Source organism: Delphinapterus leucas, chromosome 16 (genome assembly GCF_059928025.1).
Source record: "Delphinapterus leucas isolate spDelLeu-1000000601 "Yukka" chromosome 16, BTC_Dleu_Yukka2, whole genome shotgun sequence".
NCBI lineage: Eukaryota > Metazoa > Chordata > Mammalia > Artiodactyla > Monodontidae > Delphinapterus > Delphinapterus leucas.
Window position 1 is genome coordinate 32,955,360 of NC_143144.1, and position 26,783 is coordinate 32,982,142.

At 55.7% G+C, this 26,783-nt stretch overlaps 1 protein-coding gene across 8 annotated transcripts in view; it reads left to right on the forward strand.

Annotated features, from left to right (window-relative positions):
- ZMIZ1 (zinc finger MIZ-type containing 1) overlaps positions 1–26,783 on the forward strand; it is a 230,684-nt gene that overhangs the window by 19,528 nt on the left and 184,373 nt on the right. For all 8 annotated transcript variants that reach the window (XR_016388087.1, XM_089897764.1, XM_089897763.1 and 5 more), the window contains exon 2: positions 23,246–23,369. Coding sequence is in view for 6 of the 8 variants with exons in the window: in XM_089897763.1 (XP_089753889.1) it covers positions 23,246–23,369 (124 nt within the window). In the remaining 2 variants the exon portion in view is untranslated. The remainder of the gene's footprint in view (positions 1–23,245; positions 23,370–26,783) is intronic.

Genomic DNA, 26,783 nt, shown 5'->3' on the forward strand with positions numbered 1-26,783 from the left:
CTTGGCCCAGCTACTCCCTGACGGGGTGACATGGCCGTGTGCCTCTGTCCTCAACCTGCAAAGTGAGGAGATTTAACAGCCCCCACCCAGCCTGTCTGCTGGGCTGCTGTGAGCAGTAAATGAGACTGGGAGGTGAAGGTCTTTGGGAGCTGACATCGTCCATCAGGTATCATCCCATTGGGGAAAATTGCTGGCTGCAGTGGCATGGCCATTTCATGGCTGCTGGTTTCATTAACAACAAGCTGTGTGACCTTGGACTGGTCACTTCCCTCCTCCAGGCCTCGGCTTTCTCCTCTGTAAATGGGTCCATCCTGGTAACCCCTGTCTCCCCAGGTGCTAAGCGTTGCGGTGAATGCATGCCATGTACACCGTTGCTGGCGTTCCCTGCTAGGAGACCGAGGCTTGGGCATCACTCTGTGGGCAGGGCTCCACGTTGCCTGCCAAGCCCAGCTGTCACGACAGCATCGTGACGCCTCCTTGTAAGCCTTGGCACCTCCACCAAGAGCTTCCAGTGCATATCTTGGTCTCTGGTGACTTCTAGGACCGTACTGAGGTTACTTGCACTTCCTGTCCACTCCCTGGAGGCCCCTTATTAGTCTAGCAGGTAGCAAGCCCTTATCAGTTCCTGGTTATCCCTCCGCAAGCCTTGCGCAAGTTATGTGCCTTTAAGTGATGTTTACGGCTGTTTAGACCTCCTGACACCAGCTGGCAGAGGGGCAGTCAGATAGTTTGCTTTTCTACAAAACACAGAGGGGTTTTTTTTAGAACAGATTTTGTTTTTCTGATAAAAGAGCCCTTGAGAGAATGAAGAGAGGGTACTGGAAACAGCATTCCCAAAGCTGTTTGAATATGATGCAGGCAGTCGAGGGGCTGGGCGACCAACCAATAGGAGAAAGGTTGCTGTGGGCGCACTTTCCAGTGGGGGCACCTGAGGCTCAGAGAGCAAAAGGGACCATCCTGAAGCCACCCAGCAAGAGTAACTGGGTGGCACTTCCAAGCTTCAGATAAGAATGGCAACTATTTTCTTCTCCTTCTTCACCACCACCACCACTACCACCCTATTCAGAAGACTTACTAGGGTTCAGCAATGTGCCAAGCAGTTCACATACATTATCTCATTTAATTCTCCAGCGAACCCTATAAGGAAGGGACTATTTTTATCCCCACTTAACACACACACGGGCACATGGAGTGATGCTCAGAGGGATTAAGGCCACAGAGCTAGGAACGTGTCAGGGGCAGGATTTGAACACAAGTCTCAGAGCCTAGAACCTTCTCTCCCACTGCTCTCATTGACCCCCTCACATGCCCTGGACGCCTCTGCATGGCCTGTCCCCGGGCCAGCCCCCGTGAAGCAGAGAGAAGACGTCTTCCTCTTTCTAGGAGGTATGGGACTTTCTGTATTGAGGAGATAAAAGAGCCCGTGTGGGATGATTTTTATCAGCTCGAGCAAGCCGGTTTGACATACAGGAGGAAGCCAATTTGCATTTTGGGAAAGAGCTGAGTGTAAGGGCCTCGGTGAGTGCTGGCTGGATTTATAAATAAACAGTCGACCAAGGGCATTGTGTGTTCCCAGCTGTACAATGCTGGGCTCATACTGACACCATAGACCATTCTGCACGTCACAGCTGCCCTTTGGACAGAAAGGGCCTAATTGAGTAAGAGCCCGCTACTAGAAATGCCAAGGAACCCGTCCCCGGACACGGCCTCCCTGGGCACAGGCCAGCCCGGTGAGTCCAGCTGCAGCCGGGCCTGTTTACCGTGGCTGCTGGCGTCGCGTGCCAGGTGCAGAGCCCGCCGGCGGTGATAGCCGGGCGGCTCAGAAGGCTGCGAGCTCTGGGGCCGGGCAGCCCGGAGGGAGGCACAAGGGCCAGGTTCCAGGTGTTTGGCCTGGTGGCATGGGGGTTACCCGACAGCCTCCCGTCTGGGTCCAGACCCTCACTCTGCCCAGCAGTCCTTTTGCTTTCTGGAGACTGAATTCTTTGGCCATGAAATTGGTAGTACTCTCTTCCCAGGTTATTTTGAGAATTAAGTGAGGCGACGTTCACAGTAGATTTATCCGTTGTCCCTGCGCTGCCTGGGATAACTGCGTGATCTGGGGCATGTCCAAGGCCCTCTGATGGGGCCTGGATGCTGGTCAGGGGGTGGGACCCTTTGGCCAGAGGGGCTTCTCCTGCCCCATGGGGTCCAGGAGCTCTGACTCTCAGATCTGCCAGGATTCATACCCTACATCTTCCATCTACGGGACCTCAGGTATTCCGACGTCCCCTCTGAGCACCTCAGTCTTCATGGGTATAAAGTGGGGAGACTAGGGGGTTGTTAGGATGAAATGTAGGGTTAGCGCTTAGCATAGAGCTGGGCACATGGTAAATGTTCATAGACCAATGATATCTGAAATATTTATTTCAGGAAAACCTACTTGCAAATCAGAACACTACCTATCAAGTCAAATATTCTGATTTAATCTCAGAAAATATTAAGTAACAATAATAACCATAATTCCAGTAGTTAGAACTCTACCCCTACAAGGCCCATACGTTGGCCCTGTGAGCTTCTAGAACCTTCACAGTGACCCTCATTCATGACTGAACTGAACCAGTTCTCACCTGGCCTTTCAGCCTTTCCAGCATCCAGCTCGCCTCTCTGCTCAGATAAGGATCATCGTATCTTTCTTAGCTGCCTGCTCTGAGGGCAGATGTGCTGCTTCCCCCATCTTCTCGTTTCACCTGTCTGTTGCCTTGGGCCTGGAACGCACCTAATAATCCTGCCATGTGAACAAGGGCCCTTGGTATCCAGAGATACTGCCCGGGCCCCTGCACCCCATGAGGCACCTGCCACTTCTTCTATTATTCCAAGCCTTTGGGGAATCCACATCTCACGGCCACCTGGGGTCCCTGCACCTCAGTCCTCATGGTCACTTTGAATCGCTTTCATCTCCTGAACCTCTGTCAGCTCCTCGCCCATGTTTTGTAGGAAGGTAGTTGGGCAAAACTTGGTGCAGTCAGTTACATGATCTGCTCAGGTGGTGAGGCTGGGATTTGAACCTGGTTCCCGGCCTGACCTCCAGCCCTAGCTTCCCAATGGCCCTGTGGCCTCTCGGGGCTCCTGGAGAAAGCTGAGGGGGAGGCTGAGTTGGGAGAGGAAAGGCAGAAGGTGAGTCCAGGTGGGTAGATGTCTGCACAAGGAGCTAGAAAGGAGAGGGCCTAACGGAACGTGGGCCCGTTGCTGCGTGTGGGTTCCATTTGGGGCCAGCTCCCTGTCCCAGCCAAGGGGCAGATGACAGGTGACATCAGTGGCTATTTCTTCCTCCCACCGGCCACCTCCATCTTTGTGGCATGAGTGGGAGGCCTGGCCTCAACTCTTGATCTGTCCCCCAGCTCTCCTCTCCACGAGGGAGCCACGCTTGCCCCTCTCCGCCGCCTGGCATTTGAGTGACCCCACCCTGCTGTCACACAGGAAGAAGGCAGAGGGGTGGGAGGACCGCCACCAAGGGTCCCAGGACAAGCCAAGGTTTTCCCACCTGACAGCCCTGGCCCCGAAACCTTTCTTTATTTGCTTTGGTCTTTGCTCAAAAACTCTGGTAGCAAGCTGCGTGGAACGAAATGTGAAGAACTCAAGATAATAATAAAATCAATTGGACTGTTTCCCCAGTAATTCTAGAGACTGATGCGTCATTAATGTTGGTAATACAGCGCCTGTCAGATCACAAACTTCTCAATAAATGTGCAGCTGGCAAGCACTGATAGAAATTGGAGGCAAGCAGAGAATGGGATTTGGGGCCTTTGATATATGGGGTGTCAGTGGTGTGGTGAAGTTTTGATCAATTTCTGTTACTTTGGGCCTTTCTGTTCACTACATATGTGGTCTCGTGGCACCTCTCTGTGGGCTGCCTGGATGCTAACTTCGCCCCCAGCAGTGTGAGGAAGAACACCTGCTGGGGGGAACTTGACATCCGGGCCTCGAAATTTCTGTGGGGCCTCATTACTGAGAGCTTCTCAGGTGACAAGGACTGGCTGGATGGGCACAGCCAGAGGCCTTTGGACCTGACCCCATGGGTCACTCAGCCACTCCACAAGCATTTATTGAGTCCCTGCTGGGTCCAGGACACCACCGGGCCCTGCCCTTGGGAGCTCCAGGGACTGCGATGGAAGCCTAGGGCTTGGGGAACGGGGAGTAGTCAGGTGGTCATTTCTACCTGAGGTCAAAGGTCTGAAGGCAAGTGGAGGAAGCGCCTGAGCTCGTGTGGCAGTGTCTGCCAGTAGACAGGCGGGGAGGGGGCACACTCAGGACCCTGGAGTTGATGGGGAGTGAGGAATTTGACGAGGCTAGGCCCCCAGCAGCGTTGGAGAGACGGTGGAACCTTCCTGGGGGCAGCATGCGTGGTGGTTAGTGCGTGCTCTCTGGAGACGGCCTGCTGGGGCTGAATCCTAGCTCCCGTGCTTACCACAGGGCAACCGAGGAGAAGAGACTCAGTTTCTTCATCTGTAAAATGGGGGGTGTCGTAGCAGAACCACCTACCTGGAGGGATCTTGGGAGCATAATGAATGAATCCCAGTACAGAGCCTAGAACAGGGCCTGGTACCTTGTGAGCGCCTGACCAACACTGGCATTATTTTTGCTCAGTTATCAGTTAACCCTCTAGTAACTGAGAGTTGACTCAGCCTGAGTTACAACCGAGATTCAGAGAGGTGAAGCAGGGCATCCCAACTCACACAGCTGGCAGGAAGCAGAGCTGGGATTTGAACCCAGCTGCTACTGAGGCTGGGAGGAGGTGTCAGGGCCTGCAGCTTTCAGAGCACTGGGCCTGTGAGGTCACCAGGGAGGTTAGCAGGGAGGTTAATTAGCAGGCGGGCAGTGGGTGGGCTCAGGCCTCACTTGTTGGTGGCCTCTGGGGCCTGGGGAGATTCTGAGACTCGGGACCTGACGGTGGAGCTTTGGAGTTGGCTCCTGGGGTTTGGCTGGAGAAGGGCGGCTGCATCTGTCAGATGAATCAGTAGGGAACCACTTTGCAAATCCCAGCAGCAGGTTGGGATTCAAATGCTCCTGGGTGACCCCTGCCAGGGATAGGGCCCTGAGAGCCAGCAGCCTCCTTGATACCCAGCCCAGAGCCACGGCCTTGGAAACCAGAGTGAGAGGACCCCTGAGCGGTGGGAAGGACTTGGGGGTGTTCCGATGGCTGCCAGAGCCGCGCTGAGGGCCTGGGGGTTGGGTGTACCCATGCTTGGAGGCTGTGTTCCTGGGAGGGCTCTGGGTTCAGGGCCCCTCACTCCACTGGACAGCGGTCCCCCCAGTCTGCCTTTATCGTGTTGCTCCCTCCCGTGGCTTCACGGGAACCCCAGGACGTACTCACTGGTTCTGTATTTGTTTGCTTTGAGAGGAAGGCCAGGTTGTGAGGCCCCCTGGGGCCTCAGGAAAGAGGAAGCGATCTAGTTAGACTGGGGTGTGCAAAAGACAGAGGGGCCTGCACTGCACTTCAGGCAAGGAGAGGTGGCGACTGGGCCCGGGTCTTCCCCAGGCTCCCCTGCCCCTCTTGGAGCGCCCATGACCCCTGTGGGCCGTCCTGCTGCTGAGCTGGGACACTGGCACTTGCTCTAGGTCGGAGAGGAAGGCTGGCTTTGCATTTAGCAGGTAACTTGCCTGGAAGAATCTCTCCCCGTAACTCTCCCCACCCCCCTACCCATGGCTTAAGCTTAGAGGAAGTGTCCCCTTGTGGGAGTGAGAGCTGGGTGGGGGCTGTGTGAGGTGCTGAGTGGAAGCTGTAAGGTGCAGTAGCTGCAGGTGCGTTAGAACAGGTGGCCCTCTTTTCACTACCTGGAGGGCCTGGTCCCGGAGGCATGTAGGAGCACGGATGCTGGCTGGTCCCACCCTGCCTGAGTCGCACCACTACTGCTTAAATGACCTGAATGGATCCTGAGCCTCTCTGAGCATCACTTCCCTTATCACCAAAATGGGGGTCCTCATGCCCACCTAACTGGGGGTGTGGTGGGCACGTCCCGTGATGCTCGGAACCTGCCTGCTGCTGAGTGCCAACCTTGTCCCAGGCTCTGGCTGACCTGTCCTGGCCTGACCCCAGCAGCTCAAAGCCTCACTAGGGAACAAGACAGGCCAGCATTGCCATAGCAGGAAGGCCTCGTAGCCATGATGAGAGGCCTGCCAAGGGGACTAGCTCGGGTCAGGCTGCTGGGGAAGGGCATTCAGGGAGGGCTTCCCACAGGAGGTGACCTTCGAGCTGCACCCCAAAGGACAAGCCAGGGAATGCTCAGCAGAAAGGAGCAGCGGAGGGCATTAGGCCCGGGATAGGTGGGAGGCAAGACGACATTGCTCAGCGGGATCCTGATTACATCCCAAAGGGCCTTAAATGCCATCCATGCCTTAGAGTTTATCCTTGACGCAGGGTCAGTGAGAAAAGATTTGGGGTGAGGAGCGAGGTAGCCAGATCTGATTGATAGAATTATCACCGCGGGGGCTGCCTGGAGGGTGTCCTCACAGGGGCCCTGAGGAGGCCTGCCACCGTCCAGGGAAGGGGGTGTGAGGCCCGGCGCTGGCTGGGCCTGGGCAGGGGCCACAGCAGTGCTGTATGCGGGGGGATGGTGGTTGGTGGGGACACTGGGTGCTGTGGTATCTGAGGGAAGTGAATTCCAAGCACTGAGGCATGGGGGGTTGCCCTTGGCCCTTGGGGCTTCTGTGCACAGAACCCCTGGGCACTTGTTTAACCATGCAGGTGCCGGGCCTCACCCCATCATGTCTGGGCAGGTGCATTTGGAAACCTGGTTGAGAACTGCAGGTCTGATAAGGAGCACAGAGGCAGGGACTCTGAGGGGTTTGCAATAGGACAGGAACCTCTGAAGGAAGAGGGTAGATGGAGCTGATTGCAGACTCTTGAAGGGATACAGGGAGGTGCTGCAGGGGTGAACTGGGCTGCGGAGAGGAGAGAAAAGGAGTGAGCTCTTGCCTTGAGAGTTAATTCAGCAAACAGGTACAGAGCGCCTGTCCCATGGCAGCCCTGTAGGTGACCAGGCAAGGTCCTTTCTAATGGAGGGGGGTGCACACGGCACTGACAAAGTACTGAGCCCACTCTGCTGGAGAAGGAGGGAACTGAATCAGTCATCTTGGATGAGTGGGAAATTCCCAGGCCAAGAAGTGAGGGAAAAGCACCTGAGGCAGAGGGAATAGAGCTTGCAAAGGCTCAGGGTACGAGAGGGATGTTGTCAGAGGAGCACAGCCCTTAAGGTCAGGCCAGTGGGCCTGGACTTTGTTCCCATCTAGGGGCAGCAAGTCAGCCAGGCCTCCCAAATCAGAGAAGAAAAGCCTGAGGCTGCTGGATTCTAGGAGGCCTGAGGTCCTCAGCCTGGTGGGTGTTTGAGGGTAAGGGGGGTGGTCAGTGCTTGCTGGGCTCTGCCTGTCCAAGGAAGGTGACTGAGCAATGTGCCAGCCCTCTGCCAGCCTGCACGTTTCCTTCTGGCAAGACCACATTCACGGGAACTGTAGGGTCAGAGACAAGCCCGTTTGTCCAGAGCGAAAGGCCGCCTCTAGGCAGGTGACTGGCACCTGTCCCTCCAGTGCTAAAGTCCATCTGGGCGAACCAGGGCAGGGAGGGAGGAGGGTGGCCAGGTGATGGCCTTCTTGGCAGGTGTGCCCTGTCATTCTGCATGAACACAAGCCATGGGGCCCCAGGTGCCAACACCATCCCTCACACTGTCCCCTCCTCCCAAATACACACACACACACACACACACACACACACACACACACTGAGGATGCACTGTCAGCCCTCCACACTGAGGACGTGACGTAGGGAACCAGGAGGGTGTCAGTTACGGACTGCCAGTTGCCGCAACACGTAGAGGTCACTGAAGACCAGAGAGGGGAAGTGACCTGCTCTAGGTCACACAGCAAGTTAGACCACCAACTGGCTCACAGGCTCCCCCACGGCCCCATGGCCCCAAAGCTTTGGGATGAACTGGCTGGGCCACCACATGGCTCAGGTTCTGGTCCCCTCTTTAACTCCTGCTCTAGCTGTATCTCTGAGCCCCGGGAAGAGGAGCTGTCTGCCAACAGTAAGCTTTCTCCTGATGGAATCAGCTCGTGCAGCTTCTTCACTCCCCCCACCTAAAACAACCCAAGGAAAGAAACCCAGAAAGCGCTGGTCCTCGCCTCTGTTGGACCAGCATTACCCAGCCCAAGTGGAAGATGTACAGCGGTGAGCGTGGACAGAGTAGAGTCCTGAACGCCTCCTGACAGGGAGGCAGAAATCCCAGCTCTGAAAGTGTGTAAACATGGTTATTTTTAGCCCTGGGAGGGCTGTGGGTGCAGCAGCGTGACCCGCATTGGGCTCAGCCCCCTCCTCCTGCCCCCCACCCCGGGAGAAAAGGCCTCCTTTGCCCCCCCCCCCCCCCGCCCTCCCCTGCCACCAGCCTCGGGGCTGGGCCAGTGAATTCAAGGCCCACCCAGAGAAGGAGCCGGGCGGGGGAATCTCAGGCTGCCCACGGCCGGGAGCTGAGGCCAAGACCAGCTCACAAGGGGCAGGATGTGGTTTGCAGAGAGGCGACATTTCACGTTACAAGAGAGATACTGGAGCCACACAATTTCATGCTTTTTCCACGGGCTCTTATTCCCTAATCCTTGTACCTTCTCTGGGCTGGGCGTCATGAGGCCTGGTCCCGAATGAACGTGCTGCCACTTTCACCATTGTGTGCTCTGACGTGTATGACACCTCTCAGCGTTTCATCCATGCCCTCATCCTTGAAGTGGGATAAGTTCCCAACCTGGCTGGTGGGAGTGGGGGGTGAGCTTAACAAGATCATGGCTGTTCACTCACTCATTCAACAAACACTTAGCATCGATTTTGTGCCAGACACTATTGTGGTCACTGGATATAAAACAAGGAGCCAGGCTGACACGGTGCTGACCCTCCTGGGGCTAACATCATCAGGGTGGGGGCAGGAGACGGATAATAAATAAGCGCGTGCATAAACAATAATCAGTTTGCAGTACGTGCAATATGGGAATAATATGGAGTGATGTGTTATGGGGGTGATTGGAGTGAGGGAGGGGGCACATATTTTAGACAAGGGCAATCAGGAAGGAACCCCTGAGAAACTTAAATAAAACAGAGCCGGTCATAGTGGGGGGAGGAGGTAGTGAGAGGGAACAGCAGGTGCAAAGGCCCTGGGGCAGGAAAACCAGTGGGGCTGGAAGGTAAGCAGTACACTTGGTAAAGTGGGCAGGGCCAGATGCATGGGGTGTGTGGGTCATGGGGAGGCCTTGGAGAGGGCTGAAAACAGGAAAAGATTTGCTTCACAGCTACAGGGTAAAGCATGAGGGAAGTGAGAGTGCCAGGCCAGTGGGGGGCTGTTGCGCTCCCCCAGGCAAAGGAGCTGGCCAGCGGTGGGCAGATTAGAGCACAGGGAGGGTGAACCGTGGAGGTGGCAGATGGCTTGGCTGAGCGGTAGCGTCAGAATCAAGGGTGGCTTCTTGACTTTTGGATTTGATGGCTGGGTTGTGCGGGGAGAGGGCAGTTGATCAGAAGGGGCCGGTGCAGGGAGGGTGGAGGGAGAAGAGGACTGGGGGGACGGAGGCTCTTCTGGACACGTGCATTGGGGATATCTGTTGAAGTTCAAGTGGAGAGGATTGCTCAGGCGAGTGGCCGCAGGGGGAGCACCAGGCCCCAGTCTGGCACGGCTCTCCTCCCAGAGGCTCTCTGCCAGCCTCAAGCCAGGCTGTGTGGGCGGGCACTCCCTTGGGGCCTGGCCTGGGGTTTTGTCCCAGTGCATCATGAATGAGGGCCTTCCGGTCCCCTGGCTTGGGTGGGGCGTGGGCAGCTCCTGCAGCCTCAGTGCAGAGGGGCTTGAGGGCTCTGCCCAAAAGCTTGGGCTGGACGGACCAGAAGGCACCCTGCTGGGGGACAGTGGAGCATCATTTGCCTTTGGCTGGACCTGAGCCCTGCGTGTCACTCCCATGCCTCATGCCCAGGTAGATGGACTTCTTATTGTGAAGTAGCAAAGGCCCCTCCTGTATCTGGATCAGGATGTCAAGGATGGAGGGAGTAGCAACATGTTTGGGATTTTTTCACAGCAAACTTGGTTCCCCTTTATTTTGTCATCAGCCAGCTGTGTGACCCCCAAACATGTCCCCTCCCCTCTCTGGGCCTCAGAATTCCCATCTGAGACACCAGGATGGAGCAGAAGGTCCTCAGGGTCCTATAGCGACACTGCCTCCAGGTTTGATTGCAGAGGCTTGGTATGAAGGGTCATGGCGTGAACAAAGGCCTGGCAGCTGGACCATGGAGACGCCTTGCAGGGCCCTGGGGAGCAGGTGAGTATGGCAGAGAGGCCGCTCGAAGGATGGTCACAGGAAATGAGGCGGGGACGCCAGGCTGCCTGTAGAGGGTCAAAGGGCCCAGCTTACCTTACAAGCAATTGTGCCTTCGGGAAACTCTCTACGCTTCTTAAAGCCTCAGTTTTGCCATCTGCCAAATGGGGGTGATAAACGTCGCTGACCTCAGAGGGATGAATAACTACTGAGGTACCATGAGGAGAGGTCAGCTCAGCCCTTGCTCATGGAATGTCTTCGATTTCTGATGGCTGCCCTCTCCCTGTCCCTCTCCAGTTTGCAGCTGGAATCCTAATTCAGGGGAGGGCTCTTTTGCTCTTGGGGCTTCCTGTGAGAGCCACAATCCTGGGCCTGGGAGTCCTGCCAAACCTAACTGTGGAGGCAGTGAACCTCACCATGGCCTTGAGGACCGGCCCACTGGCCACGGCCTTCTGAGCATCAGCCTTCAGTTTTGCTAGTAGAGGCGCACTGGGGCTTTAACCAGAGGCGGTAATGAGCTCTGAAATCACGCCAGTTTTGTGTTTTATTTCTCAAAGAAGAGGTGGGTTTTGATTTCCTGTCAGCATTGACGTGGTTGCTGTAGTTGTGTTGTGGGGTGTGTGTGTGTGTGTGTGTGTTGTAACTGCTCCGGGTTTTAGAGCTGTGGTAGAAAATGAGGAAAATAGCAGATGCTCTATCCATTTGCCACCAAACTGTCTTGAAATGCTATAAATATTTTCTAAAAAGACTAGCTTCCCAAGCACGATGTGTTAGTTATCTCCTCCCCGAGAAACTGATTCCTGAAAATTAAGACAAATAACCTCTTAAATCACTGTGTTAACCTCAGGTGTAAAAACCATTACCACGCCAGCTGCGGGTCAGAGTGACTCTGCTCTGCCTAAGTGACTCTGTGTGGTATTGAGACGGCGGCGGCAGCAGCAGAAAGGAAAGAACCTTGTGCTCGGTCAGGAGGCCTGGCTCGGCCACTCACTGCTGTGTGACCCCAGGCTGGTGGGCTCACCTCTCTGATCCTCTTGTTTCCTCATCTGTGTCACAGAGACACGTCACCCGCCACCTCTCAGAGGTGACGCTTGTGCTCCTCAGAGATACACAGAGGAGACCGTCAGGATTCAGCCGCTGCATTCATCACAACTGAGAAAAACCCTCAGCTCCAGGCCTGTCCAGCCCTCTGGCTGTGTGGAGGGCAGCCTCCAGGCGCCGGGCCCCTTGCTGGTCTCTCTTTCCCGCAGAGAGAGCCGGTGGGGCTTGCAGCCTCCAGCAGGCAGGCAGCAAAATAATGCCAGCGCTTCTTCTCCCTGCATTTGTTTTTATGTTTAACTTCTACTTGTGGTGAGTGAGGCTAATTTCATACTTCAGGTAATCCTATAAAGTTTTTTTTAATATAGGTATTTTAGCAAAAACTATGAATCGATTTCAAGAAAAATAGGAAACGAATGGCAGTCTAGATGGCAGGAGGAACTGACAAAAAGCCAGGAAGTTGATTAGGAAACATGGGGGGCTCTGCAAACTGGGTTACCCTTTTCTTTCCCGTTCACCTCTGTGAACTTTTTATCTCCATTACCTTTGTATCTCCTTGTAAAGGAGTGGATGGCGGGGGAGTGAGGGGGCAGTACTGGGAGGACGTTTTGGTGAATTGTCTTCCAATGGCACGATATTCAGAGGTGACCACTAACTCCATCACGCGGAGGGCTGCAGGTGTCCCTCTCCCAGGGTCCAGGCCTTACCTCCGCCAGGTGTGGCCAACCTCTGGCAGGGTGTAGTAGCCGCTCCCCTAACAGGGATGTCAGATACTGTAGGTTTTGTTTTATGCTCCATCTGGGAGGGACAGGCTGGAGGGCTGTTTAGAAAAGTCATTCTGAAGTCACGTTTGAGCTCTGAAGGGGAGTGTGGGGATTTGTTGGTAAGGGCACCCTGGGTGTGGGAATGAAGCTTGGTGACACACCTGCCTTTCTGTCACTCACGAGCTCCCCCAAGCCTGAGGCTGGATCCTGTCCACAGTGCACCGCCAGTGCCGGGCAATGTGGTCAGCCAGGGATGGGTCCACAAGCTCCTGCTGGAATGAAGCAGGTGCTCCTTGGATGGCCCTTGTCCGTTATGCAGGGGCCCTCCCCCAATCCAAGTCGAAGGCCCTGGAGGGTCTGCACCCGGCCCTGTGCTCATGAGGCCTATGTACTTCCCATGCCTCTACCCCGTCATGGCTAGCCTAGAGCTGCACACAGGGTAGGTGCCCAGGAAGGGCTTGGCCAGACCCAGAGGTCGATGTGCTGCCACGGTTTCAGACCCCTTGTCTATTGTTCTTGGGGTTCCCACCAGGGCAGGCACACAGGCTTCTGGTTTGGAAATCCTGGCTGCCGTATACACAGACATCACGATCATGCCCTGTCATCATCCTCAGAACCTCACTCTACCGTTGCCTTCATATCTGGCCAGTAGATGAGCCCCATTTACCCCCATGTTATAGGTGAGGAAATTGAGGCCTGGAGTTAGCAAGTGACTTTCCTGAGGTCACACAGCTGATGATACAGAGACCTAGCCCGAACCCATGACAGTTATTTTCTGGCCACTTTGCCTTCCACTCACAAAGAGAGTTCAAAGGACTTTATGTGTCTTGCTGCTTAAATTTCAACCATTCATTCATTCAGTTGGAATCTTTGTAGCCTAGTAAGAGCTCTGGAGTCAAATGGCCTGCTTTGCATTTCAAGCACTTCCTGGCCACGTGACCTTCGGTAAGTTCCTCTATCTCTCTGTGCCTCAGTTTTCTCATCTCTAAAGTGGGCGTGAATACCACATGGGACTGTTGTGATGATTAACAGGTTATCCATGCCTGGCTCAGGGTGAGGTTCTCGAGGGCCCACTGGCCGTGCTTACTGCTCTGGGCACTGAGGGATTGTAGAGTCCTCTGGGCTCCACTGCAGGGTAAGGTAAGGGTTGAGGAGGAGTGGAAGGGCCAAGTGGTTTGTCCCAGTGGTAGGCAGAGAGAATCCTGTCCCAGAGCCTTGGCACAAGGTAATGATCTATGGTTCATCTGCCGACGAGCCGGCTCCTCACCTTCTGTCTGTCTGCCTGCCTGTCTGTCTCTCCTCTCTGCATCTGTCTATGCAGTACAGTCCCTCCCCGACATACAGCCCCCAAGGATCCGCTTGCAGGCCTGGGAGTGGGGGTGACACCCCAGCCCACCTGGAGACCCATTTATTCTGCCGCTGGGGCATGGAGCCCGGTTTTAATCATCCTCTCTCCACCACGAGATGGAGATGGTTGTATTATTAATAGTCGTAATTAATCAGCACCCACGGAGGATCTTTTCCCTGGGCATCAGATCTTCAGGACGAGCAGCCCCAGGAGGTCCCGATCCAGTCCTCACTTTACAGAATGGGTAGCGTAAGGCCGGGAGGCGGGAGGTAACTCATGGGAAGTACAGCTGGGAGTGGCCCCTGGGCTCAGAGCCCGGGTCTGCTGACAGCGCCCCAGTGTTCCTGCCCAGAAGTGGACTTTCCAGCACCCCCAGCTTCAGACCCAGCGCTCCTAGGTCCTAGGGTGCTGGCCCCTGGGAGAAGCCTTCAGCAATGGGGGTGGGAGGGCAGCACTCAGCCTGGGAGCTGAACTCAGGGGTCTTGGGCCAGGAGCAGAGGAAGAAAGGTAGAATGGGAGGAAAGGCCAGGGAGAAGCAGGGCCTAGTAGGCTAGCAGGAGAGGGGTCTGACTGGGGGCTGAGTGTGGGGAAGTGGCACTGGGTGGAGGGGTGCCAAATACCAGGTACCTCTCCACCCCTCACCCCAACGGCGAGCTTGGGCCTGATGCCAGCTGCTTCTCCATTCTAAGCACCGCGTCTTAAGGACAGTGATTTAACGCTTGCAGCAGGCCGCTTCCTGATTTATGGGCCTGCTCTGGACAGTCCTAACTCCATGAGTGCAGCGGCAGCGAGGGGCTCCTGCACGGTTCTGCAGATGGCCACCTGCCCACCTGCTCCCTGGGCCCCACGGCCGCCGGGGCCCTGCGCACGCGTGTGCGTCAGAGCTGTCCATGTCCCTGCTCAGCGCACAGGTGCCCCAAGTGCCCCAAGTGCAGGTGTGTGCTGTTCTGGGTGTGAGTGTGTGAGTGCTCATCTGAGCACGTGTGCCTGGGTGTCTGCAGACACTAGTAAGGGAAGTGCGCCTGCACGCGTGACTGTGTTGGGGTGTGATGAGGTATGTGCCTGTGGGCTTGCAGCCATCACCTCACCCTGTTTTCCCCGAATGGATGCCATCCACCCTCACACACCTGCACATGGTGACCTGTGTGGCCGGCTGAGACATCCCGGCCTGATCATTCGACTCATCAGGAAGACTCTGCCATGGTAAACGAGTCCAGAGTGCCTCCGCCCAGGAGTCCTGCGGGGAAGTGGGAGCTAGGCTCGTCCTCAGGGCCACTCCAGTTCACTCCCCATCCCCACAGTGGGAGGCTGGGAGAGAGGGACACAGCCCCTGGCCCCAGGCCCTCATGCCGTGCTCCTATGTCACCTCTCCCTACCATGCTCACAGACCTGCACTTACTCTGTACCAGGCCTCGGGGACAAACCCGTGTCATGGGAGAAGCCCAGTCGGGAGTCAGGCAGATCAGGGCACAAACCCAGGCTCTGTCCCCAGCATGTGGGACACGCTCCCCCTGCTTCTCTCATCCTCAGACTTTTCCCATCTGCAAAATGGTTTTAACAAGAGCCACCTCCTGGGGTTGTTGTGAGGATTAAAGGGGTATAAAAGCTGCTAGATAAGTCAAGGCTCTGCCCCATCAAGCCTCAGTTGCCCCATCTGTAAAATGGCCATAATGACCCTCACTGGCCATCTCATGGGGCTGTTTTTAGGATCAGATGGGAAAAGGGCTTTGTGAAAAGGGTGGGGTGGCGACCACAGGGCGTCTTCCAGCGCAAGCGTCTTGCACTTGACTGAGTGCAAGACAAGGGGCTCTGCGCACATGGGAGGTGGGTGCCAAGCGGGGGAGGGGTTCCGGGTCAGATGCTCCATCTGAATCCCCAGCTGCCACATTCCAACTTTGGGACTTGGGCACATTACCTCATCTTCACCTGCATCTCTGGGAACTGTGGATTCCTCCTCCTTCAAGTGGGTGTATTAATAGCAGGTACCTCGTGGTGGGATGGAAGGACTCGTGAGAAATGTGTGTTGAGCTTAGCACAGAGTGCGACACAAAGCAAATGCTCGAGTCGGTGGTATTTGTTCTTATTTTTGCCAGCCTTAGTGCCACACAGGTGGACGTTGAGTTCAGAAACACTGGTGAATGACGTAGTGACATCATATTATAATAGGATCTATGCCTCCAGACTTTGTGTTCATCTGTCCCCACCCAGGAAGAGTTCAGGCCCCTCTTCAGGGCAGCTTGGAGGGGCTGTGGTGAAATTGCAGCCCAGCCTGCAGGATGGTGCCCTGGGGATGGAGGTGGCCAGTGCTAACCTCCGCTGGCTCCTGGGAATCAGGGTGCCGGGTCCCCCACAGCCACCTGGCTCCCCAGTGGGAGTCCAGCGGGCACCCCTAGCCCCACCTGAACTGCTGGCCTGAGGCCCAGAGCAGGACTTGATGTCGCACCTGAGCCAGGGGAAGACTGCTGACCCCGCCGACAACCAGGTGCTTTCCCCTGCTGCTGTAGACTGAGCCCATGGGCAACCCCATCACGTGTGGGCTCCCTGATCTGTGCCCTGCCTCATACCAGCTGACGGGGTCCAGGAGAGGGGCAAAGTCCGCATCCCACTGGAGGAATGAGGCCCTGCACTCAGGCCAGGGCTGACAGACACAGCCAGAGCTACAGGGGCTCAGAGATGGTGGGCCAAGGTGGTCCCAGATAGGCAGGGCAGAGAGGAGGAAGGCCAGGCTGGAGCCAGACCTTGAAGGACGAGGGGACTTAGCTTGCTGAAGGGACAGCATTCCAGAAGGACAGAAGTGTGTGGCAAAGGTTTGGAGCCGTTCCTGGGGAAAGGCATGCCCTCTCCCATAAGACATCTGGGCTGCTCTGGTCCAGATGGCCTCGGCTCTCAGTGACCAGTGGCCATGGGGTGAAGCAGATGGCCAGTGGGGGGCGGGGCCACCCTCAGGCCTGAGCCAAGGGAGGCCAAGTGGCCCACATAGGCCAGGGCCCGAGACCTTGGCACCGGCCACTCAGAGCTCTCGACTCGAGAGTTAATGATTCATTTGTGGCCAATTTCTGCTGGCCTTCGCCTGGAAATTCCCAAGCCTGCCCCTTCCCTCGGCTCCCGGGAGCTCCAAGAGTACAGTCTCATTTACACTTGGCCGAGAACATCTCACCCACTATCCAGGGAATGGCTTTTACAATTGCAGCAGCAGTGCTGCAGGTTAGCCCTTAGGAGGAATTGATTCTGGCCTGCAGGCGGGGGGCCGGGGTGGTTGTTTGTAGTAAAGTTAGAGACCCCTCTCTGACCCCATGGGCAAGTGCTGATGGAAGGAACCCTGTTTGTGTTCATGGTGTCCCCCATTAAGTTCAGAGCGGATGCAAACAGAATCCAGTCTGGTGTGATGTGGAAAGCATTGCAGCAGTTACAAAGGGGGAAATAGAGCTTGACCCAGGGCAGGACTTGGCTGCGTGAGAGAAAGCAATAATAAATGCAAAGGCCAAACCAGGCAAAAACTAGAGCAGCCTGATTCTCCAGGTTGAAAAGTCCCAGGCTTGGGGAGGGGGCTTCCTTTATGTCTTTTCAACTTTGCAAATTTAATTTCTTCTGATTTTTTCTTGACGGTCCCAGGCGTTGGTGGTAAACAACCGCTCTCCCCAGAATGTTTCCCTGTGACAGCAGCTTTCTCTGGAGAGGGTGCTATCAACACTTGGCAGGGCCTCCTCCCGGCTCCCAGCTCAGGCTCCTGAACAGCGAGAGCTCCTAAAAGGCATTCAAGAATGTGATGCTCTCCCGGGGTGCTGGGGGCGCAGGGCCGGGGCGAGCCTGGGCCTGGCCTCTTTGTTCCCTGCAGCGGCCAGCAGCCCGGCCTGGCCCCAGAACCTCAAATGGCCCCTGATTGTGGATGGTCCCCAGGCGGAGAGGTGGGGGGGTATCGGGTGTCCTCTGGCTCCCACAGCCCTGGTGCCCTGGTCCTTGGCACGGCTCAGCGACAGGAGGGAGCCCGTCTTCCGAGGACAGCTCTGCCAGGCCTGTCTGTGGCCAGGAGACCAGCGGTGTCCCGGCCCTGCAGCCTCCACGGTCTGCGTCACGCGCTGGCTTAGGTGTCCTGAGTCAGAGCCAGGAAATGGATCTGCCGTGCGGGGGTGGAAGTGCCGCTGCCCCGGGCAGCTGGGGTGAACCCTAACCTCCTGCCCATCCACGCTGAGGGGGGGCCTGGCCTCGTGCATCCCTCCCCTGGCCTGGCCTGGTTTTGATCAGTACCTGGAGGGGAGGCTGAGGTGACAGCCTCAGCCCCTGCTCCACAAACTGTGCCCAAGCCCCTAACCCCACACGGCCAGTAACTGCAGGGCTGTTGACAGGACGGAGCGCTCAGATCAGGCGCAGAGAGGCTGCTGGGCCTCACCCGGGGCCGTACCGCTTTCCTGGGATGCCCTTCCCGGCTTGTGCTCTGGGCAAGAATTTACCCAAGAATGACTTCTTTGGCAAAGCCTTCCCCGGCAGCCCCCCTCCAGCTGAAGCTGCCCCTTTCCTCTGAGCCACCTTCCGTGGACCTCCATCGCAGATACTAGCGCAGTGTGGTGTAGTCACGTTTTCCAAAAGGACTGCCTCGCACATTTGCCTGCGTGCGTGATTTGAGGCGTATTTATCTGTGCGCCTTGCGTGCCTGGTACACACTAGACGCTCAATAAAAGCAGGCTGGATTCAACGAAGGGGGCTCCTGAAGGTGTTGTTGGAACGTCCCTTTGTTAATAATGTGGTGAAGATGGGGGGGCTGGGGTCAGCAGAGAGGCTGACCTTCACTCCCACCCCTGCCAGACCCCCTTCGCAGCCTCCACCCGGGGAATTGCTGGGGGCTGCAGTGGGCCCCTCCCCGATTCCACACAGCCAGGGCCTTCCTTGCCAGCAGGAGTCGGCTCCCTGGGCTGCCCGTGTGATCACTCTCCAGAAAACAGCCCAGTGGAAACTGCATGAATGATTGATAAGAGCTGAGAGCTGTTTAATTTTTCCCCCTGTTTAATGGCTATCAATAATTTAATACGCTCTCTGTATGTTTTTAAGAAATAGCACCCATTTCGCCGTCTCCGGTTTAGCGGGCTAAATGATTTAAGTGTTGGAAATATGCTCTGAGGATGGAGGTTGAGAGTCAGAGGAATCTGGAGGCCGGGGGTGGGGGGAGGTGGGTTCAGAGCCAGCCAGCAGCATCTTGGCCTGGGGTGTGCGTGCGTGTGTGTGTGTGTGTGTGTGTGTGTGTGTGTGTGTGTGTGTAGGTGGGAGGGAGGGGGAGGGTACAAGCCAGCGCCATTCTGCTAAGAGCAAGATAATTGCTTTTCCGGGTCTCACTGAGCAGCCCCTGAACAGCTGTCAACTCACCCCCTCCCCAATGCTGAGCTCTGGAGACTCCAGGGGGCCCAGGGCGGTAGGAGGGAGCGGCTGCCGGTACCACCATGGGCTGAGAACCACCCTCCCTGTGACATCTTTGCTCCCTCCGAAAGCTGTTAAATCATTTTTATTTTAATGATGCAGTTAGTCTCCTGCCAGCCTCGTCTTCCAGGTAGGATAGGGGTAGTGTGGAGTGGGGGGCTCAGAATCACTAATCTCAGGGCCCACAGGGACCTGGAAGGTCATCTGCCAGTGCTCCCCCAAACTTTCCAGAGGCACAGGATCACCTGGGAGGACTTGTTAAAAATTTAAATTTCTGGGCTGCATTCCAGACCCACAGACTTCTATTCTCAGGGGAGAGGCCTGGGAAGCCGTGGGTTTAACAAGCAGCCCAGGTGATTCTTATCATCAGAGGAGTTTGGGAAATAGAGAATTCAGCTCCAGTTCTGATGCTTCCTGCACCCACAGCACCACAGGGCCGCTGCCTCTGCTTGCACGCCTCTGCGGACGGGACCCTCCCCGTCCTGTGAGACAGCACACCCACCTGTGGAAGGTGCGCCCCAGTCCAGAGGTCCTTCTGTCGTTAGGCTGGGCCCACGCAGCTGCCCTCATGTGCTCCTCATGTGGAGGTAACCTCTGCTGTAGGACAGACTTCCTGGGACCTGGTGTCTTGCCCTCTCCCATCCTGGCCACCCTCTGGCTTCTCTGTGCCTCTTTCTTGGGCAAGAAGCTTCCTTCCTCAGCAAAGGAGTCTGGGTAGCAGAGGAAGCGTAGGGGTGGGGATGCACTCTCACCTCCGGGCCTGAGTGCCCCCTTCCCAGGGACAGGCGGGTGACGTGGTGCTGTGGTCTGCCCTCGGTGGCCTGCAGTGGCCACATCAGCCTGTTTGTGGCAGGCACCATCACTGGCACAGTGGAGATTCTGAGGGGGGCAGAAAGATTCCTGGGCCTCAGAACCACCGTGGCCTTTCAGGGGCCAGTCCTCCCATCCGAGAGAAAATGTAACTCATCAGAGATTGTTGACGAAGCCAGATCTCTGGGATGAGAGTGGAGGAGCTGAGGCCAGAGGGGGCTCCCCCAGGGCCAGGGCCACACATCCATTGAGGACAGAGCGGAAACTGCAAAGGTGAGGCAGGGGCCCCAGACAGGGGCATACAGGACTGAGGCCCTGGCGCTCACCTGAGTCACAGTCACTGAGGGCAGTGGGTGGGGCAGGGGAGAGCTTCCACCTTCTTGCTTGGCCCTGATGGAGACAACTCAGTTCATGGAAGGACTTTAGCAGAGCTGATGCCCTGGCCATCTGACATTACAATTCTTCCTTTGCTTTGGCAGTTTGCATTGTTTCAGCAGAGATACAGTGCTGACTGCCAGGCAGGCTTGCTACTTCATTTCACTAGATAATTAAGAGGAAAGGAGTGGTACACTTTCATAGGTGTCACCATCTGCTACAAAATGGGGGACCCCTTAAGTCCTTTCCCTCTTTGTAGACCCTCTTTGTACCCCCAAATTCAGCCCTGCCCTCGGTCTACGTGGGAGAAGCTGGGGCCCCAGGAGGTGCTGTCATATGACCTGTCTTGTGATCACCAGTTCCCCTTGTGCCCCTTCACCCCCCAAAGCCTGCAGTGATCATCACAGCACCACTGTGGAGGTCTCAACCCTAGGGGAATAGGAAGAGGGGTGCCACCGAACCCCGATAGGGCCCCTACTTGGAGAGTTCCAAGAGCTGGGGAGACTGAAGGGAAAGACTTAACCCCATGCTCAGGAAGACCCAGCTCCAGAGAGAGAGCTGTGTGAATATAGACACCTGGGCAAGGCCAGGGGCAATCAGGGAAGGCTTCCAGGAGGAGGTGCTGCCTGCCCTCAGGCTTGAAGCAGGAGAGGAAGGGGAGGGGCGTCCCCGGTACAGAGGTGTAAGGTGGCACTGTGAATTGCAGAGGAGAGTGAGGTGAGGCCAGCAGGGCAGGGCGGGGCTGGATATTGGCTGCCTGGGCGGAGAGCCACGGAAGGCTTGTTTGTTTTTAGCTTCTGTCGAAGTATTACATCCATGCAGAAAAACTGTGCATATCCTAAGCGCAGCTTGACAAATTCTCGCAAAATGAATACACTCATGTAACCATCATAGAGATCAAGAAACAGAACATTCCAGATCCCCTAGAACCCCCTGCATACCCCCTTCCGGTCACTGCTCCCCCTCAAGGATAATGACAGCATTATCCTTACATTATCAACAGCATACTATCAGTTATCTACTGCTGCCCCCAAAACCGCCCCCAAAACTACCCCAAAACTTTGTGACTTAAAATAAACAACCACCATTTATTATGTCTCATAATTCTGTGGTTTGCCTGGGCAGTCCCTTTGCCAGTTTCCCTTGGGCTCATGTGACTCCAGTCACCTGAAGGGCTGGCTGGACCAGACGGTCTAAGATGGCCTCAGTCACATCTGGTAGATGGTACTGGCTATTGGCTGGGCAGCTTCAGTTCTCCTCCATCCTCCAGTAAGGTAGACCAGCTTCCTTCCATGGCTAGGCTGCATTCCAAGAGATCCAAGGCCAGAAACAGCAGGATCTCTTGAGTCCTAGTCTCTGGAAGTCACAAAATACCACTTTCACCAAGTCCTATTGGTCAAAACAAGTCTCAAGGCCAGCCTGAATTCAGAGGCGGAGAATAGACTCCACCTCTCGATAGGAGGAGCTGCAAAGAATCTGTGGCCATATTTGTTTTAGTCTGCCACAGCATAGAGTAGCTGTGCCTGTTCTTGACCTTTGTATAACTGGATCCCTTAAGTATGTTCTCCAATGTCTCTGGCGTTTTTGATCAACATTGTGTTCATAAGATTTACGTGTATTGTTGGATAGAGTTGCAGATTATTTGTTCTCATTGCTGTGCGGTATTCCATTGTATGCACACACCGATTTATCCGTTCTACAGTTGATGGCCATTTGGGAAGTTTTCATTTTGGGGCTGTTATGAGTAGCACTGCTGTGAACATTCTTGTATGCATCTTTGGGTGACCACATGCACACATTTCTGTGGAGGTGGAAATGCTGGGCTGCTGAGAGACCACAGCGTAGGGGATACTTCCAAACTGTTCTCCAAGGTGGTGACCAGTGCATGCCCTACCAGCAGTGTTTGGGAGACGCAAAAGAACTTTGTGGAAGAGAGTGAGGTGGTTTTAGAAAGACGCCCCCAGCTGAAGATGGCTGGAGGGGTGTCTCTGACCCTAGGGCTCCCTAGGTTGACTCCCCTCTCTGCCTGCCCCTAGCCTCAGGCCTCCAGACTGGGGAAGAAGGGCTATCAGACCAAGTGGCTCTTTTCTGAGTGTGATCCCTACTACTGCACTTTCTCCTATCCCAGGGCCCTCCTACTGCCCTCTCTCCTTTACCCAGAAGCTTCCTTCCACAGCTAGCCTGACCCCCCAACAGCCAGGGAAGCTGGGTGCCTGCATGCGTTGACACACGAGGACACAGGAGCTGGGAGGGACTGCCATGGCAGCCTCCATCCATGATAGCTCTGGGCAGTGGTCAAGACCAGGAGACTTGGGTTCTACTTCTGGCCTTTCTACTTCTGGCCTTGCCTCTCTCTTGCCATGGGACCATGGGAGGAACCCTTCCCCTATCAGGGCCTCAGTTTCCCCATGAAGCAGAGAAGGGAGTCCACCTCAACAAGTCTCTTTCCTCTCACCAACCTGAACCCTGGATTCTAGAATCTAACAGGGGAAAGGGCACGAGGAGGCCCATGGAGAGCTTGGCAGGCTTCTGGATTTCAAGGCACATGTCAATTGGCCCACTTTGTTCAGCTTCTTCACTGAATATCTTCACTGCCCCACTCATCCATCCATCCATCCATCTCTGTGGCCTTGTGAGCCTCAGAGGATAGAGATAAACTAAGACCTCATTCCTGATGTCCAGGAGCTCTGCTCGGGGGAGGAGCCTGGCCTATAGAAAGCTGGGGCAGACACGGTCAGCTAGACCCAAAGCTGCTGGTGGATGAACAAAGAAAGGAGCGACAGGTCAGAGAGGGCTCCATGGAGGCATCTGAGCAGAGTGGGGCTCTGAAAGACAGAGAAGTGGGGAAAAGGGCTCCAGACAGAGCATCCAGCTTGTCTGAAGGGTGGGGGTCCTGGGGGGGCTGGGCTGACTGCAGCACAGTGGTGGGTGTGCCAGCACGGCTGCTGCTGTGGTATGGGGTGCAGAGGAGCTGACCTTGGTGCTGGGCCCGGTTCTGGGCCTCTGACCTTTACTGGGGGTTTGGGGACAACACCTAGTTTCTAGGGTCATTCCACTTCTGTGGGCCAGCTCGGCTCTCCAGGAGATGGCCAGAGAGGCCTGGGCAGGCGGGACCTGGAGCTGGGTGAAGGGGGTCGGGGCCACCCCCAGACTCAGGCTTGAAACTCACCACTCCCTCTCCTCTCTCCCGCAGGACCTGCAACAGCTCTGCTCGGCCAAGTCAGACTGCTGGGGCCGCCGCCTCCTTCCACTGTGAGCTCCTTTTCCTGACGCCCTTAGCAGCCTTCAGTCCCGGTGGTCGGCAGAGGCCTTGGCAGGTAAGCGGGATGAGCTGGGCCCTGGCACTGGGTGTCTGCTGGTGTGGCGCCCAGCCCAAGCAGCTGGTGCTGTTTCAGGGCCTGGAGAGCCCAGAGCTGGCCCGTCGTCACTGAGGAATTAGGGGAAGGGGCTTATTTCTCAATTTTCACTTCTCCTTGGCCTCCTCCTCTCAGAGGGAGCCAGAGAGCGGAGGGGTGTGCCCTGGCCTGGCACTCGGATACTTGGTTTTATTCTCTTGCCAACTCCTGGTGTAGCATTGGGTAGCCCTGCCCCTTCATGGCTGAGAGCCTCAGTTCTCTCATCTGATACATGAAAATAATCATATCCTCTAACATTCTGAGCTCTTAACTGTATACCAGGCACTGTGTACTGTGTAGGCGTTAACTCTTTTCCGCTTCACCACAACCCTGTGAGGTAGGTGCTGTTATCTTCCCCATCGTGAGGCTTGTGGTCTGAAAGCAACTTGCCCAAGGTCACGCTCCTGGCTGAGCCCCCACGGGGTTCAGTTCCAGGTCTTTGTGGCCCCAGTGTGCCAGCCCCGACCCCTGTTCCATTCTGCCCCTGACCTTGCCCTCCCCCCCCCCCCGCCGGCCTCTTCTTGTGGGTGGGCATCAAGGCGATCGTGGATGTCCTCAGAAGTGTTAAGTCCTGTCCCAACTCAAGGCAAAGGGAGGGGCTTTTACAAGGTGACAGTTACTGCTGGTTGCCTGGGGTCATGATTCATGTGTGGATATGATGTGACATGAACCAGACCTGACCCCTCCTCCCCAAGTTGACACACAGGTCCCTTCTGGAGGAGGGGTATGTTGGTTGGATACGTCTCTCTCTCCCTCCGCCTCCCAAGTTCAGTTTCCCAAGCTTGTATTAAGCACTTACTGTATTCCAGGCCTGACAGTAGGCCCTGTGGTGCCGGGGAGGAGGCCTTGTCCCATCATGTACTCTGGTGGAGAAACAGGGAGATCACATCAGTTGTGGAAAGCCCAAGAGAGGGGAATAGATGGGTTCATAGGTTAGAGAGGGGCATTCTGGGGAGGTGATCCAAAAGTGAATTACATCATGGGGAGAAAGAAGGCTGGGTGGAGAGCCTGGCAGTTTAGGGGATGAGGTTGGCAAGGGAATGGAAAGATTGTAAAAGGCCACAAATGCCAGGCTGAGGAATTAGATCCCAAGGGCAGTGGGGAGCCATGGAAGGTTCTAAGTCAGACAGTGGCCTGTTGAAGGTGGTTGCATTGGAGAGGCCTTTGGAAAGGCCTCTCATAAGAGACTGAGGCAGGGAAGTTGGCAGGATTTGCAGTTGGCTGGTGGGGGGCATGAGGTTAGGAAAGCTGCCGTGATGTGGGATGGGGATTAACGCTGGAGTTCTGTGTAAGTGTTGGGAGTCTGGAATCCAGGAAGGCTTCTTGGAGGAGGTGGACCAGGTTGTGGTCTGGAATGTCTCTGAGAGGGCCGAGATTTTCCTGAGGAAGAAGATGATTTATAGTTACACATGAGCTTGGGGTTTTCACCTGGAAGTATAGATACACATACAAGTCCCAGAGGATTCTCCCAGCCCATATTCATATCTGTGTCCATGAACACACGTGCACATGCGTGCTCCACACAGACACACGTGTGCATGTAAACCTGTTCCTGCATGCTAAGGGGCTACCGACGTGCATGCACGCATGGCCATGATTGGTTGTGTGTGCACAGGTACATGCAGAGATGTGCAGAGACATGCTCCCTCACACCCATATACACGCAGACATTACTTGTGCGTGCTACAGACATACATGTGCACGCACAGACTTGCTGCAGACACACGCTCACAGATGCGCACGTTCACAAACTTCTGTGTTGACACCTCACACAGATACACGGGCAGAAGTTCTCACAACACATGGCGTCTCCGCATTCACCCGGGGATGCCCTCACATGCACACACAGGGAGGGATGTGTTCCAAGGAGAAGGGCCTGTTCAGGGGTCATTGGCTTCTCACCTTGCAGCTCCTGGGGTCACTGGGCAACTTTGGGTCAAGGCTGAGCCCTGACCTCTGCATGTATGTTGGGAGGGGGACTGGCAGGGTTTGAGGGCCAGTGCTGTGACCATGGCCACGCTCTTGCCTTCTCTGGGCCTCAGCTTCCTCAACTGGAAACAGAAACAGTCACCATCTGGCCCCAGCATCCTGGACAAGGTGGTCATGAGGATTAGAGACACAGATTCACAGTGCTGAGAAAAATTCCCCGCACAAGGTAGGGCTTAACAAATAGGACCTGTTATTCTGAGAAGAAAGTAGGCTGTGGGTTAGGTAGAGGCGCTTGGGCATTGCTGTGGGGTGTCCGTGGGGCCTTATTCTTGTTCCTTATCTCCTGCGGACTCCATCCTGGCTCCCTGGGGCCTGGGCACCCTCTGAGTCCTGGGCATGACAAGCTGGTAGGGACTGTGTCATCCCTGCCCCCAGCTGCACTTCCTCTGTTGACTCCTGGAAGTCAGGGTCTTGTGTCGTCCACTTTGTTACCCAACCGTACACGAGTCCCTGTCGGGGAGCTGGCATGTTACATCCGTGAGCTTACGAGCCCTGAGAGGGAGGCCTCACTGAACAATTTCTAGATGAGGGAACTGAGGCCCGTCGAGGGTAGGTGAGGTTCTCAAGGACACCTGCCCAGAAGTAGTGAAGCTGGGCTCCAAACCAGACCATCAGATGCCAGAGTTTGTGCTCTTTTCTCTGGTAAGCTCCCTTCAGGGATAGGTCATTTAATGCCTACTTTACAGATGAGAAAACTGAGGCTCAGAGTGGGTGAGCCACACAGCCAGGAAGTGGTACCTGCACCCCAGATTCAAGACTTCCTCTTCCCTCCCCTCCCTCTTCCTGGCAGGGCCCCTCCAAGTTAGAGGAGTTTCCCAAGGGGGATCCTGGCTTCTGGCTTTAGCCTGGCCCAGTCTTCCCAGGCCAAAGAGTGTCCATTTTCTTGCAAGTAAAAAGGTGGGTTGTTCCCTGGGGTCCACTGTCTGGGCATCATCTAATAACTTCCTCTCTGAGACCCCTTTGTAAAATGTCCTTAGCATGGTCCTTTGGAAACCTGGTCAGCAGGAAGCTCTGGGGTGCCCTAGCCCTGGGGGAGGCAGGTGCTGCTTGCATACCCACCAGCAGGCTTGTTGCGTGGGACCAAGGCAGGAAGTGTGGGTTCTGCCTGGTGTGGGGGGTCAGGTCTGTGTATGGGGAAGAGATCTGGGAAGGATCCCTGGGAGGTGACAGGTGGGCTGGGAATTGGAATGTAAGGAGAAATTTGCTAGGTTAATGGCAAGGGAAAAAGGGAAGACCAAGCAGAGAGCCCGGCTCTTGCAAAGTCCCAGAGAAGTGACAGTTCATTCACTGGCCCTCTGCCTCCTCTCCCAAAAGTGTCCATCAGAATCTTCTAGAATCAGGACCGGC